The 15232-nt window shown below is 35.5% G+C and overlaps 1 protein-coding gene across 1 annotated transcript in view; it reads right to left on the bottom strand.

Moving 5' to 3' along the window:
* ATP2C1 (ATPase, Ca++ transporting, type 2C, member 1) overlaps window positions 1-15232 on the bottom strand; it is a 138568-nt gene that overhangs the window by 19694 nt on the left and 103642 nt on the right. Inside the window, exons 21-24 of the mRNA XM_008571998.1 lie at window positions 3654-3704; window positions 2525-2691; window positions 1090-1158; window positions 367-483 (exon numbers count right to left, since the gene is read on the bottom strand). Coding sequence (XP_008570220.1) covers window positions 367-483; window positions 1090-1158; window positions 2525-2691; window positions 3654-3704 — 404 coding nt within the window. The remainder of the gene's footprint in view (window positions 1-366; window positions 484-1089; window positions 1159-2524; window positions 2692-3653; window positions 3705-15232) is intronic.

Genomic DNA, 15232 nt, shown 5'->3' with positions numbered 1-15232 from the left:
CTCAGGTTCTTCAATACCTTCCCCAAATTTCTAAAGTTAACAACAGAAGCTAGGTAGTAACACTGAAATCAGATTTCTTCATTACACCCAATTCATAGAAATAAAAGGCTTACTTCCTGAGGACAGAGACTGTACCTGTTCAGTGATCTGTTCTCAACCTGAGGCCAGACAACTAACACAGTGTAATGACTCAGATCCATACTGTATAAATGAACACTCGGAATAAATGATATGCACACATCATACAATTTATAACAAACATATGGCTTCATCATTTTCTAATTCTGTCCATAAAGTTTTAAAACTTAATTACCAGGGAATCACACCTTCCTTGTCTTTCCAGTTAATGCACAAAAAAGCTCTTACCTCTGAGCTGGGGGTCCATCCATAATAATATTGATCCACAAAATTTGCATGGCATTGAGAGGATTAGGAAAGTTCATTAATGTAGCCAATGAGATTAAAGTTAATGCTGCTATACTCCTGTTGAAAAAGAGAGTCATTTAAAAATCTGTTGCACAGTAAATTTCCTGTTGATTTTTATCACTTTTGTAGCATTTAAAAAGCTTATGTTACTACTGTGCTTCTAAAGGAAGACTATATTTCAAGTAACCTATGCTTCATTCATGTGTACATTTTAAAGCAAAGAGTATTTTAACAAAGGATTTTCAAGATGTTTAAGACAACAGCAGCAAACAGAGAAAGATTTTTTTAAATCTACATAACAGTTAACAGTTTGAATAATATTTTGGTGACTGTTTTTTGACTACAGAAAATCCGTTCTACTTTTGGAAAAGGAAACCAAGAGTAAACACTGAGATGTGACCCACTCCTCCCCCTTAGTTATTTCTGGAGCTATTAAATCACAAAACTTTAAATATTTTGATGACGATATAGACATCTAATTACCATATTTAGAACTTATCATGCCATTTTTAATTTCATATATAATTACTTTTCTTTTTGTAAAACTTAACATGAACAACCCTCAGAAATACAGGACAGAAGTTTCTAGGCATTCTGCTTAAGTTCTACTTTTCATATAATTTATCTAGAAGACCCATGGTGACAAACTGCTTGCAAACTTACGTGCTCAGTTGAAATCTAACAAAATTTTTAATGTTATTATAAATCCCTTTACCCTCTTCAATGGCAGACCTGAAATTTAAAAAAAAAAAAAAAGATGAAGTGAGAAAAAATTATCAAATAAAAATACAGATATTTCAACAAAAATAAAAATATATATCTATACTAAAACCCTGTGAAGCTTATTTGAAAATAAATTTCCAACTAATACATGTATCACTAAAAAGGATCTATTATTTTCTTCACATAATTAAGATTAGAAAAAATAAGGAAACATTATTTTAGCAACGAATTAAAGTCAAACCTGCTACATTCCACTTTAATTAAATTCATTAAACAATATTAAAATTCTTATTCATAAAAAGCTATTTCTACATTAAAATCATATATTGTCTCTCCACACAAAAGACAATACTACATATTCATAATACTTAAATGGTAATCTTTATCCCTTTAAGTTCATTTTTTTTAGAAATACAAGATGCATGGTAAAGGGTTAAATTAATGTATATGGGGAATTAAATGGTAATGAGAGATATAAGAATTATAGAATTTAAGCTATCTGTTGCTCCTGCAAACAAGTAGATAGTGTGTTGTAGAGGAATTAAATAAAGAATATGGTTTACAAAGACTCATATGAATTCTCTCATTCATTTGGCCGAATCTAAGAAAATATGTGTTTTTCAAATCACTTCCCCTTTCTGCCAAAATTTTAATACAATTCTAAGAATGGAAAGAAAAAAACTCATATATCCTTGTAAGAGCCTGGCAAATGCTCCATGCTCTGAGTTCCCAAATTCCTTGCTTTAGGCCACAATGGAGTAATAAACCACGCTGGAACATGAAATTAGAATTTATAAATGAATTAAGACTCAGTTCATCCAATAGGTAGTTACCAAAAAGCAAAATTCACATGACCCCCACCTGAACATTGTGAAACTGACACCACCAGGTATTACACTGTAGTCTTAAGTCAATTGCAAACTGTGGCTGAAACAAAGCTATTCAAATTCAATAAATTATATCATGAAACAAGGGCAACACGAAGAATTACTGATAGAAGGGAATAGGTGTGGAGCTAAACCTGAAAATTTTTAACACTTATTATAAGGCCATGCACATGGCCTTATTTCTGATTACCTGAATTTAACTAGAATAAAAGGTCCCATGAAGGTTCAGTGCTGTGCCATCATACTAGTACCCAGAAAAATGTGACATTTGGCTGGCACTCAGCAAATATTTCTTACTGAATGGCCCTACCATTTATTATGCCTGTTCTACGCAAACAAATGATTTCCTCTAGTAATCTGGAAACATGGTGTAGTATACCTATTGTTTAAATACTGCAAATGCTTTTCCAGTTGAATTGTCTGGGGATGGGGTATAAAGAAGGACAGGGGAAGACTCTCTGATACACATTCACTGAAACAAAACTTACATTATGGTTTGAAAATCATCATCAACCAGGATCATGTCTGCTGCCTCTTTGCAAACATCTGTGCCAGTCTGGCCCATTGCAACTCCAATGTCTGCAGCCTTCAGAGCAACTGCATCATTTACTCCATCTCCTGTCATGGCTACAACTGATCCATTCTTCTGCAGAGACTGGAGTGGGGCAGAGGAGAGAGGGGAGGAAGGAATTCTGATAAAACATGATGCTTTTCATATAGATGAATGGATAAACAAATCTGCTCAATTATTTCTTCACGTAACTAAGATTAGAAATAATATAGACCACCCATTTTTCAATAAACTTCAATATGTAGAGGTCTTAACAAGATAAAGCTTAGAAAAGGTTGCTATTAATATTCCCATCTGTGAGAAATGAATGTCTAAAGTCTGATCTATAGTCAATTATACAACAGTTCTCAACTAGGGACAATTCTGTATCCCAGCAACATCTGACAATGTTTGGAGACGTTTTTGATTGGCATGATTTGGGGGACGCCACTGTCATCCAGTGAGTAAGGGACTGGGGAATGCAGCTAAACATTCTACAATACACAAAACAGTCCCTAACAACAAAGAATTATCCAGTCCAAAACGTCAATAGTACCAAAGTTGAGAAACACTGAACTATGCAATAGCTGGCTACTGTGATTAACTTAAATCCATTAATTATTAAATACTATGTCACTTGCTTTATACATATTTGACTAATATAAATAACCATAGCCTTTTAAAAAATGGTCACATTCTCATAACATTTTTTTCTTGCTGTATTTATTCAGTTTCTAACTAATTATCACTATTCACTCAGATAATTTGGCTATGGACCCTACTGGAACATACTTCAACACTATTTCACTGTTTACAAAGAAGGCAAATATTTGCAGACATTTCATTAAAGTTTTCTTCTACATCTTCCTATGCCACCTAAATTCTCTATTAGTGTTTCCATGTCAAGCTCTTTAAAAAAAAAAAAAACACCAAAAACCCTGTTTTACTTCACCATACTTCTGACTTGGATGCTCTTATCAACACTCCTTGTAACGCAAACATAACAAAAGAGAAAGTAGCAGCATTTTGTTTATCAATATAAAACAGTCTGATTTTTAGACACCCACCTTAATAATTTTCATCTTGTGTCTTGGGCTAGCTCTGTAAAATACCGCAACCTGTTAAAATACAGGATACACTAAAAATCTTCAGTGTTAAGAAATATCAGAATAACCCACACATTTATAACCAATGACTTTACTTAATCAATTTAAGCTGTATTTAATTTGCCACGAAGATCAAGTCTAAGCAATATGTCATATGTTAGTTTAAGACATTCATGTGACTGACATGGTCGTTTCAACCTTTACCAAAGGTACCACAAGATACAATCTAAACAAGTCATCCAATTTATATCAGTATGTTTAAACTCTAAAGAAAAAACAGCCTACTTCTTGAAAAGTTCCAGATGCAGAAAAAGGAAAAATTCTCTGAGTCTGTCGGTTTTCTCATGACACTGGAATACAACTGTAATAGCCTTTTCCCTTTGTTCTGTCTTCAGGGGACATAAAGAACAGGTGCTCCTCAATGTCTGTAGAGGGCTTTTATTTTATTTTCTTTTAAAGAGTTAAGTGTCCGCTCATTCTCTTTTACTTAGGTTAATTCATTAGACTCTCTTCCGCTATATCTCCAAACTGCTTATACGATTTTATCTCTCCAAAGTACATATCTAATCCCTTTTTCTGACTCCATCTCCTGGTCTCCTGAAACCATTTCACTGTGCCTCAAAGTCAGCCACCAACATCACTTCACGGATCCTTGACTCTTTTTCACCTTGCTCTCACCTAGTTCTTCCATAAAACACTTCCATCCCTATAGCTCTCTCAAACACCAGGGGAGCCTAGAGGTAGGGTAGGTAATCTCCATTCCCCCTTCATAAAACCTTAGTTTTGAATGTTACATGAGACTATACTTCCCATGAACTGTGGGCAGTCACTGCTCCAAAGGTCACAATCCCTCATTTCACAAAGATTTTAACTTCTGCCTTACTGTCACTCTCTCCAATAATACTTACAAGTCATGATAAATTCAATACCCATATAATACATCATTCTCTTTCCTCCTCTCCTAGAGAATTAGTTCATACCAGTTTTCTCTCATCATACCTCCAATCTATCTCAGTACCATCATCAAGACTGTTCCCAGCTTCTCCCCTTTTATTATGGTCTAAAACAAAAGATTATTATTTTCTTAGATAAAAGACTCAGTTGGACTGTAATATGAAATTACTGGTTGTCCCTAGGCCCTTTAGGATGGATCACATAACTCATATTTGGAGAATATTTTCCCTTTTAAAAAAGTTCAAAAATCCATTCAGAAACTCTTTAGTATGTCTTTTAAAAGGACTAAGTTACACGGATACTCAAAGTATACTGGTAACCTTCTAAGTGAAAATTCTAATTACAGAAATTAATTGTGTAGCAAACAGCACTGATATACTTAAGCAAAAGCTGTGAGATCAATAAAATATTTAAATAAAAGGCTAATTATAAGTACTCAGGTTGTACAGAGTAAAATTTTGCCTTTGTTCCACATAATTAATTTTTAAGCCATTGAAAATAAATCCTTTATAGCCTCTATGAGTTATCATTGACAATGGTAGTAAGAATGACAAAGGCATATTTCTTTTGTATAGTAGCAAATTACTTGGGGTGCATCCAGTACATTTACTACTAGATGTAAGATTTTAGCATTTCAGAGCTATTGATGGCAACTCAAAAATATGAACAGCTGCTTTGAGACTCAGCAGATCTCAATGCAAAGCTGAAAGTTCACGTGGTATTTTGCATGTGATATATAACACTGCACAGAGTCAAATATGTCCTTAAAGCACCAGAATGAGGTCAATCTTGTTAAAGAAAGAATACTGAAGTTTAATGGACATGAAATTATCGCCAAAAGAAATGAGATCCAAAATAAACACACACACTAGAAATTAGTAAAACTGAACTATATCACTATCTCACAGAACTCAGATTAAACTTGGGGGTAACTAAATTTCCTCTATTAATAATCTTTTGACCTTTATGTCTCTCTACCTAGAAAAAGGGAATCTAGTTAGTAACTACACATAAAAACACAATTCAATCACTGTGTGATTGAATTGTGAATAGGATTGAGAATAGGATGGGAGAAGATAGGAGGAGAATAAGACTGTGAAAGGACGGTGAATAAGAAGTAGAACTGCGTTCAGAACAGGAGAGCACAGGGAATACTGTGGGGGAGGAAAGGATAAAAACCATCAAAGGGAAGGGAACAAGGCTACATATTTTCAGAAGGAATCAGCAAGGGTATTATTCTCTTCTAGTAGGTCCTTCTTTTCAGTGTCATATTTGTGATCGGCACTCACAGTTCTTTTGATTGAGATTTAACAGACAGGGTGTACTAGAAAAAAGAAGTATGAAAAAAAGAAAGTACGAAAATATCAAAGAAGAGGTTAATGAAAAAAGATGTTTCTGGCATTAGAACAACCTGCTAAGGGTCCTCAAATCTTCTAGAACAGATAAAAAGAAAACTGATGCATTGAAGAAAATAGTAGATGATTAAAATAAAGATGTATGACCTACCGAAAATTAAGCAATGCATAAATTAGAATAATATTTTGGGGACTTAGTTAATAGATGTGGTGGAAATACAAACTGAGGGTACTGCTCTGAAAATCGAAAAACAAAGAATAAAAGAGAATGACCACTTTTATCCTTGGAAAATGTAGGATATCCTAGAAGAAATCATAAACAAAAACAAGAACTCAGATGGACTAATAAATAATGAAGCAAAACTAAGTTTCCATACTATTTTTTAATTGACTCTAGATCAAAAGAATATATCAATGTTGAGAGATTTGGAATGTGTTTCAAATAACTGTGGAAAGGAAAAACTGAAATACATTTTAATGAGGGACAAAATTAATATTATTTAGTACATGTGGGGAACCCTCAGTGAGCTGGTGATTCAGAACAAAAGTTCTGTTTTATTTGTAACACTAATAAAAGAAAAGCTATTCAAACTAATCAGAAGCAAAAGCAGATGACCAAGTATACATGTTGGCTATAAGAGAGTTACATGAACATAAGAGGAAGCAGGGAAAAAGATGAAGTGGGGGGGGGGGGGGCAGTCCTGCTAAGCTCAAATAACTAAAATGATTCATTAGTAACAGTCATGCTGGGCCAGCCCGGTGGCGCACTGGAGAGTGTGCCGCTTGGGAGCGCGGCGGCGCTCCCGCCAAGGGTTCGGATCCCATGTGGAGACCGGTTCCTGCTCACTGGCTGAGCATGGTGCGGGTGCAACACCGAGGGTTGTGATCCCGTTGCCGGTCCCCGGTACGGGCGCGACACCAAGGGTTGCGATCCCGTTACCGGTCAGTAAAAAAGACAAAAAGAAAAAAAAAAAATAATAAAATTTAAAAATAAATAAATAAATAACAGTCATGCATAGCTTAATGATGGGAATATCTTCTGAGAAATGTGTCATCCAATTTCGTCATTGTGTGAAAAGCGTATTATGAAACAGAACAGCAATAAATTTTTCTATTATCTACACTAACTACTAGTTGCATGAGAGTGGGCCTTCTAATTATGTAACTAAGTTTCAGTGCCTCACTTTCCTCATCTGTTGAATGGGATTAGAATAATACCGCCCCCACAAAGTTACAAAAATTAAATTACAGGCAGAGACTGGGCCTGGCACTGAGCATGCATTCAGTTAGTGTTAGCTGTTAACTATTATTTTGCTATGAGGATGTGTGGGAATCATTTTAAAATGCAAGAATTCTATAGTAGACAATAATCCTTTCACTTGGGTTCAGACCTAACGTGTCAAATGCCTGGCTTTCTAATCTTATTAAACATCTGAGCTATCTTTGAGAGGGTCACCCCATGGACAGGGTAAGCACTCCTCAACATACTTTGAAGTAGGTTTGTTTACAGCAGCATCACCCCAACACTTGACCAACACATGTGTTGCACTACAAAGTTACAACAGTTATAGACTTCACTAACTGACAGTAATTTTTCAGCTCCATTATAATCTTATGGGATCACTGTTGTACATATGGCCCGGTCCATCATTGATCAAAACATCATTATGTGGTACATGACTGCATTTGGAGAAAAGATTTAGCTATTCAAAACACATAAAATACCCGGAAAAGAAGCCCTGGTATTTATGGAAATCCTATTTAGAGTAGCATACAATTAAGCACTTCAGTGAGCTTCTGACAAGGATTAGACTTTATTTTCTTTTAGTCTCTTTAGAATAACATCAGGGTATCTGTCATAATTGATGCATAAACACTCTACTTGGGAAAAACCAATGATGTAATCTGTCCAAGCTGATGATCTAATTTGCAATTTGTTTCTTTCTTCTCTAACTACCTTAAGGTTGGTTTCCAGAGTTCATTAGCATTTTTATCAGAGAGCCAGAGGTGAACTAAAGAAAGAAAAGAAAATGAAATTTTAAACCTGTCAGTTTCACTACCTGTTAGCATCTCTAAGAAAAGGTTGAACAAAGGTCTAATGGGAAAATGTTTAAGTAACTGCAGATTTTACATGCACTAGTCTAATGTATTCTTTGTCATAATAACCATGGATAATACAACATGGGATTTAATCTTTCAGAAATAAACATTAGGAAGAAACCATCAGGATAGGACATACACCAAAAAACCCTTTTCAAATATGTAAAACCCTTCCCTGCTAAATCTAAAACAAAGCAAACACCCACACTGCCCCAATGCTCTGAAAACAGCATTCATGAGTGATTAGAGCTCAAGAAAGAAAAGACTTGGATAAGCAAAATAGTGCATTTCTACCAGTAACTAGATTCAAAATCTAACTGCTTACTAGAGGAGAAGGAAAATGGGGCTGGAGGTCTTAATGCTACAGTATGAAGCACAGTTTGTAGAAACAAACTAAAACCTTTACAGAGGACAATTCAACAATATGCATTGACAGCCTTACAAATGTGTTGATGCCTTACAACTGAGTCTAACCATTTCACATGTAGAAATTTAATCTGTAGAAATAATCAGAGATGGGCACAACAACTTATCTAAGATTTCCAAAGAAACAACAAACAACAGGTGATACACTTTGGAGTCACACAGATCTGGGTTCCAGTCCAAATGCAAATTCCCATCACTCACCAGCTCTAAGACATCAGTCAAGTCTCCGAAGTTCTCTGGGCCTCAATTTCCTCATCCATAAAAATGGGATTCCCTAAGTTTCTTACAAAACTAAACATACTCTTACTACATTCTATTCCTATTTACCCAAATGAGCTGAAAATTTATGTCTACACAAAAACCTGCATATTAATGTTTATACCAACTTTATTTATAATTATCAAACCTAGATGCAACCAAGATGACCTTCAAAAGTTCAAGTGATAAACTATGGCACGTTCATACAACTGAATCTTATTCAGCACTCACAAGAAATAAGCTACCGAGCAAGGAAAAAATATGGTGGAACCTTAAATGCATACTGCTTACTGGAAAAAGCCCGTCTGAAAAGGTTACATTTGGTATTACTCCAACTATATGACATTCTAGAAAAGGCAAAATACAGAGAAAATAAAAAGATCAGTGGTTGTCAAGGATTCAAGAGGAGGGAAAAATAAGTGGAGCATGGGATTTTTAGAGCAATAAAACTACTCTGTATGAAATTATAATCATGGATATACGTCATTATGCATTTGTCAAAACCCCTAGAAATGTATAACACAAAAAGTAAACCTTAATGTAAACCATGAACTATGAGAAGAATATATCAATACTGGTTCATTAACTGTAATAAGTGTACCATACTGACACAAGCTATTAACATGTGTGTAAGAGTGAAGGGTGGAGATGGGGGTGGGCATGTAGAACTCTTTGTATTACCTGCTCAATTAATCTCTAAATCTAACATTGTGCTAAAAAAATAAAGTGTATTAATTATTAAAATGTTTTAAATGAGGTTGCCTATCTTTTATAAGGTGGCTATAAGGAGTAAATAAGATAATGTGTGTAATGTATGCATTGTCTGGCACATGATAAACTATTGCTACTATTACTATCCTTAACGTATTATTTGCAGAGTGAAAAATAAATGGAAGTTCAAGTTTCAGCAAGAAAATGTTTATCTACCAATATATATGCCGTGAGTTTATACACACATACAAATGGTAGATTCAAGCAAAGTATTATGCAGCCATTAAAAATATAAAAATATGTTTTCTATCAATAACTAACAACTTCAGAAATGCCGAAGTTGGCTCACAGGCCCCACCAAACCAACCATGCAGGCCACACAGGTGAGCATGTGCAGGGCCCACACAATGACCAAACAGGAGCCAAGGCAGCACACTGCACACTCAACTGCGCTGATAAAAGAAGAGTCACCAAAAGAACCTACAGAAGAGGAAGTTTTTCCCCTCATAATCCACTCCAGAGCGATAGAAAAATTAAGTGTTCTACCCAATGACCAAACATCAGTGTAAAAATACTAGAACTGCAAATAAACAAGAAAATATGACACCACCCAAAGGATTACAGTATTTCCTGAGTATCAAACCCCATAGAGCAAAAAACTCCCGAGATGTCTGAAAAGGAATTCCAAGCACTGATTTTAAGAAAACTGAAAGAAATAAGAGAAGAATCAACTACAGAACACAATGAAACAAGAAAAAATATCCAAGATATGAAGGAGGAAATTTACAATAAGATTAATATCTTTACAAAGAATGTAATGGAACTCCTAGAAATGAAGAATTCTCTTAAAGAAATAAAAAAACAGAACAGAAAGCTTGAGCAGCAGGCTAGAGCAAGCAGAAGAAAGAATCTCAGAACCTGAAGATGGTCTTTTTGAAGTAACCCAGGCAGACAAGATAAAGGAAAAAAGAATTTTAAAAAATGAAGAAAATTTAAGAGAGCTAGCAGACAACTTCAAGCACACAAACATCCAAATCATGGGTATTCCAGATGGGGAGGAAAAGGAAAAGGCACTTAAACTTTATTCAAGGAAGTAAAAACAGAAAATTTCCCAGGTATAGGGAAGGATGCAGACCTTCAGATCCAGGGACCTCAAAGATCCCCAAATAGAGTCAATCCAAAAAGATCCTCTCCAAGACATGTGATAGTCGAACTGGCAAAACTCAAAGACAAAGAGAGAATTCTAAAAGCAACAAGAGAAAAACACCAAGTAACCTATAAGGGAGCCTAACTCCCTTAGCCATCAGACTAACAGCAGACTTCTCAGCTGAAACCTTACAGACCAGAAGAAAATGGGATGATATACTCAAAAGACTAAAAGAAAAAGATTGCCAGCCAAGAATCTATATCCAGCATGGTTTTCCTTCATAAATGAGGGAGAAATAGTGTGTTTCCCTGACAAACAAAAATCATGGGAGTTCACTACCACACGACCAGCTCTGCAAGAACTACTCAAAGGAGCACTGCACCCAGAATCTGAAAAATGATAATCAATGTCACAGATTCACAAGAAAGAGCAAAACCCACCATTAAAACCAAAATTCAAATGAGAATGGGAAAGAAGCTAAATCATGTCACCTCAAAATTCAACCAACAATGAAGATGAAAAATAGAATCGGAAGAAACAGACAAGTGATGTTTAAAACATCTAAACAAAAAACAAAATAATGACAGCAATAAAGCAATACTTATCAATAACAACCCTAAATGTAAATGGATTAAACTCCCCATTCAAAAGGCACAGACTGACTGACTGGATTAATAAGCTAGACCCAACCACATGCTGTCTTCAAGAGACCCATCTCACCTATAAAGACAAACACATACTAAAATTGAAGGGACGGCAAAAGATATACCATGCAAACGGTAACCAAAACGAGCAGGGGTAGCTATCAAACCAAAAACCATAAAAGAGACAAAGAAGTCCATTATATAATGATAAAGAAATCTAACCAGTTAGAGGACACAGCAATTATAAATATGTACGCACCCAACACTGGAACACCTAGATATGTAAAGAAAAAATCTTAGACCTAAAAAAAGACATAGACCCAAATACAATAATACTGGGTGACCTGAACACCCCTCTCTCAGCGTTAGATCTTTCAGGCAACAAATCAACAAAGAAACACAGGAACTACACCTTAAGAACAACTGGCAGATATCTACAGAACATTCCATCCAACAACTAGAGAATATACATTCTCTCACCAGCACATGGAACATTCTCCAGGATAGACCACATGCTAGGTCACAAACCAAGTCTTAGCAAATTTTTAAAAAACAAAATCATCCAAGTATATTTACAGACCACAATGGATAAAAACTGGAAATCAGTAACAAGGAAAATTCTGGAAACTACTCAAGTGCAAAGAAACTGAACAACAGACTCCTGAATGACCTATGGGCCAGGAAGAAATTAAACAGGAAATCAAAATATTTCTTGAAACTAATGAAAATAAAGATATAACATACCAAAACCTATGGCACACTGAAAAAGTAGTACTAAGAGGGAAGTTTATTGCAATAAATGCTTACATTAAAAGAAAGGAAAGATTTCAAATAAATGACCTAACACTACACCTCAAAGAACTAGAAAAATAACAATCCAATCCCAAAAGTAGTAGACAGAAAGAAATACTAAAGATCAGGGTAGAACTAAAAGAAATAGAGACCCCAAAACAATACAAATGATCAGTGAAACAAAAAGTTGGTTTTTGAGAAGATAAATAAAATAGACAAACCATTATCTAGGTTAAAAAAAGAAATGAGAGAAAATCCAAATAACAAAAATCAGAAATGAAGGGAGACATTACAACTGATACCACAGAAATAACAAGAATCATTAGAGATCATTATAAATAGCTGTATGCCAACAAATATGAAAACCTGGAGGAAATGTATAAATTTCTGGACACATACAAACTTCCAAGACTGAAACAAGAAGAAATAGAGAACCTGAATAGACCAATAACAAGCAATGAGATTGAAGCAGTAATTAGCAACCTTCCAACAAAGAAAAGTCCAGGAACGGATGGCTTTAGAGCTGAATTCTATCAAACCCTTAAAAAAGAATACCATTTCTCTTCAAACTTTTCCAAAAAATTGAAACAAAAATTATTCTCCCAAACTCATTCTGAGGCCAGCATCACCCTGATACCAAAACCAGATAAAGATACAACAAAAAAGAAAACTACAAGCCAATATCCTTGATGAATGTACATGCAAAAATCCTCAACAAAATACTAGAATCAGATTTCAGCAACACATCAAAAAAATTACACACCGTGATCAAGTGGCAGTCATCCCAGGGACACAAGGTTGGTTTGACATATGCAAGTCAATAAATGTGATACATCACATCAACAAAACCAAGGATAAAAACCATATGATCATCTCAATTGATGCAGAAAAGGCATTCAACAAAATTCAACATCCGTTCATGATTAAGAGTCTCAGCAAATTAGGTATAGAAGGAAATTATATTAATAAAAGTCATTTATGACAAACCAATTGCCAATATCGTCCTAAATGGGGAAAACTGAAAGCTTTTCCTTTAAGAACACGAACAAGACAAGGATGCTCACTCTCACCACTCCTATTTAACACAGCATTGGAAGTACTACCTAGAGCAATCAGGCAAGAGAAAGAAATAAGGGGCATCAAGATTGGAAAGGACGAAGTCAAACTGCCCTTGTTTGCTGACATGATCTTATATGTAGAAAAATCAACAGACTCTACCAAAAAACTTTTACAGCTGATTAACAATTTCAATCATGTTTCAGGATACAAAATCAACACCCAAAAATCAATAGCATTTTTATACTCCAATAACAAACTAGCAGAAAATGAAATCAAGAAAGCAAGCCCATTTACAATAGTCACCAAAAAATAAAATACCTAAGTATCAATTTAACTAAGGAGGTGAAAGATCTCTACAATGAGAACTACAAAACACTACTTAAAGAAATTAAACAGGACACAAAAAGGTGGAAAGACATATGATGCTCTTGGACGGGAAGAATTAACATCATGATAGTGTCCTTTCTACCCAAAGCCATCTACAGAGTCAATGCAATCCCCATCAAAATACCAATGAAATTCTTCAAAGAAATAGAAAAAGCAATCCAAACATTCATATGTAACAACAAAAGACCTGGAATAGCCAAAGTAATCCTAAGCAAAAAAAATAAAGCCAAAGTCATAACACTACCTAACTTCAAATTATATTACAAAGCTATTGTAACCAAAACAGCATGGTACTGGCATAAAAGCAGACACTCGGATCAATGGAACAGAAGAGAAAACAGCAATCAACCCACATACTTACAGCCAACTGATCTTTGACAAAAGCAGCAGGAACATACATTGGGGAAAAGACTGTCTCTTCAATAAATGGTGCTCGGAAAATTGGACATCCATATGCAAAAAAATGAAACTGGATCTATACCTCTCACCATATACCAAAATCAACTCAAAATGGATTAGAGACTTAAATATAAGACCTGAAACCATAGGGGCCGGCCCAGTGGTGCACTGGAGAGTGCGCCGCTTGGGAGCGCAGCGGCGCTCCCGCCGAGGGTTCGGATCCCATGTGGAGACCGGTTCCCGCTCACTGGCTGAGCGTGGTGCGGGCGCAACACCGAGGGTTGCGATCCCGTTACCGGTCAGTAAAAAAAAACAAAAAGGGAAAAAAAAAAAAAAAAAAGAAAAAAGACCTGAAACCATAAAATCACCAAAGGAAAATATAGGGGAAACTTGCCAGTTAATAGGGCTGGGCAAAGACTTTACTAAAAAGCTTTTGCACAGCAAAGGAATCAATCAACAGAGCAGAATGGCAACGTACAGAATGGGAGAAAATATTTGCAAACTACTATATACTTAACAAGGGATTAATATCCAGAATATACAAAAACTCACACTATACAGTAAAAAATAATCTAGTAAAAAAATAGACAAAGGAGATGAATAGACATTTTTCAAAGGAAGACAGACGAATGGCCAACAGGTACATGAAAAAATGCTCAACATCACTAGTCATCAGGGAAATGCAAATCAAAACCACACTGACATATCATCTCACCCCAGTTACACTCACCATTATTAAAAAGACTGAGAATAACAAATGCTGGCATGGATGTGGAGAAAAGGGAACTCTTCTACACTTGGTGGGACTGTAAATTAGTATAGCCATTATGGAAAACAGTATGGAGGTTTCTCAAACAACTACAGATAGAGTTACCATATGATCCAGCAATTCCACTACTGGGTATATATCCAAAGGAATGGAAATCCTGTCCAAGGGATACCTGCACTCCCATGTTCACTGCAGCTCTATTTACATAAGGCAAAATACGGAACCAAACTAAGTGTCTATCAACAGACAACTGAATAAACTGTGGTATATAAAGACAATTGAATACCACTCAGCCATAAAAAAGAATGAAATTCTGCCATTTGCAACGACATAGATGAGTCTGGAGAAAATTATGTTGAGTGAAAAAAGCCAGTCAAAGAAATAGAAATACCACATGTTCTCAGTCATAATTGTCTGCTAGGAAGGAAGGAAGGGAGGGAGGGAAAGAGGGAGGGAAAGAGGGAGGTAGAAAGGAAGGAAAGAAAGGAAGGAAGGGAAGAAGGAAAGGAAGGAGGGAGGGAGGAAGGGAGGAAGGGAGG

The sequence above is a fragment of the Galeopterus variegatus genome, unplaced genomic scaffold, assembly GCF_000696425.1.
Source record: "Galeopterus variegatus unplaced genomic scaffold, G_variegatus-3.0.2 Scaffold743, whole genome shotgun sequence".
Lineage (NCBI taxonomy): Eukaryota > Metazoa > Chordata > Mammalia > Dermoptera > Cynocephalidae > Galeopterus > Galeopterus variegatus.
Note: the sequence above shows the minus strand (reverse complement) of the source record. Positions and strands in the feature narration are given on the sequence as shown.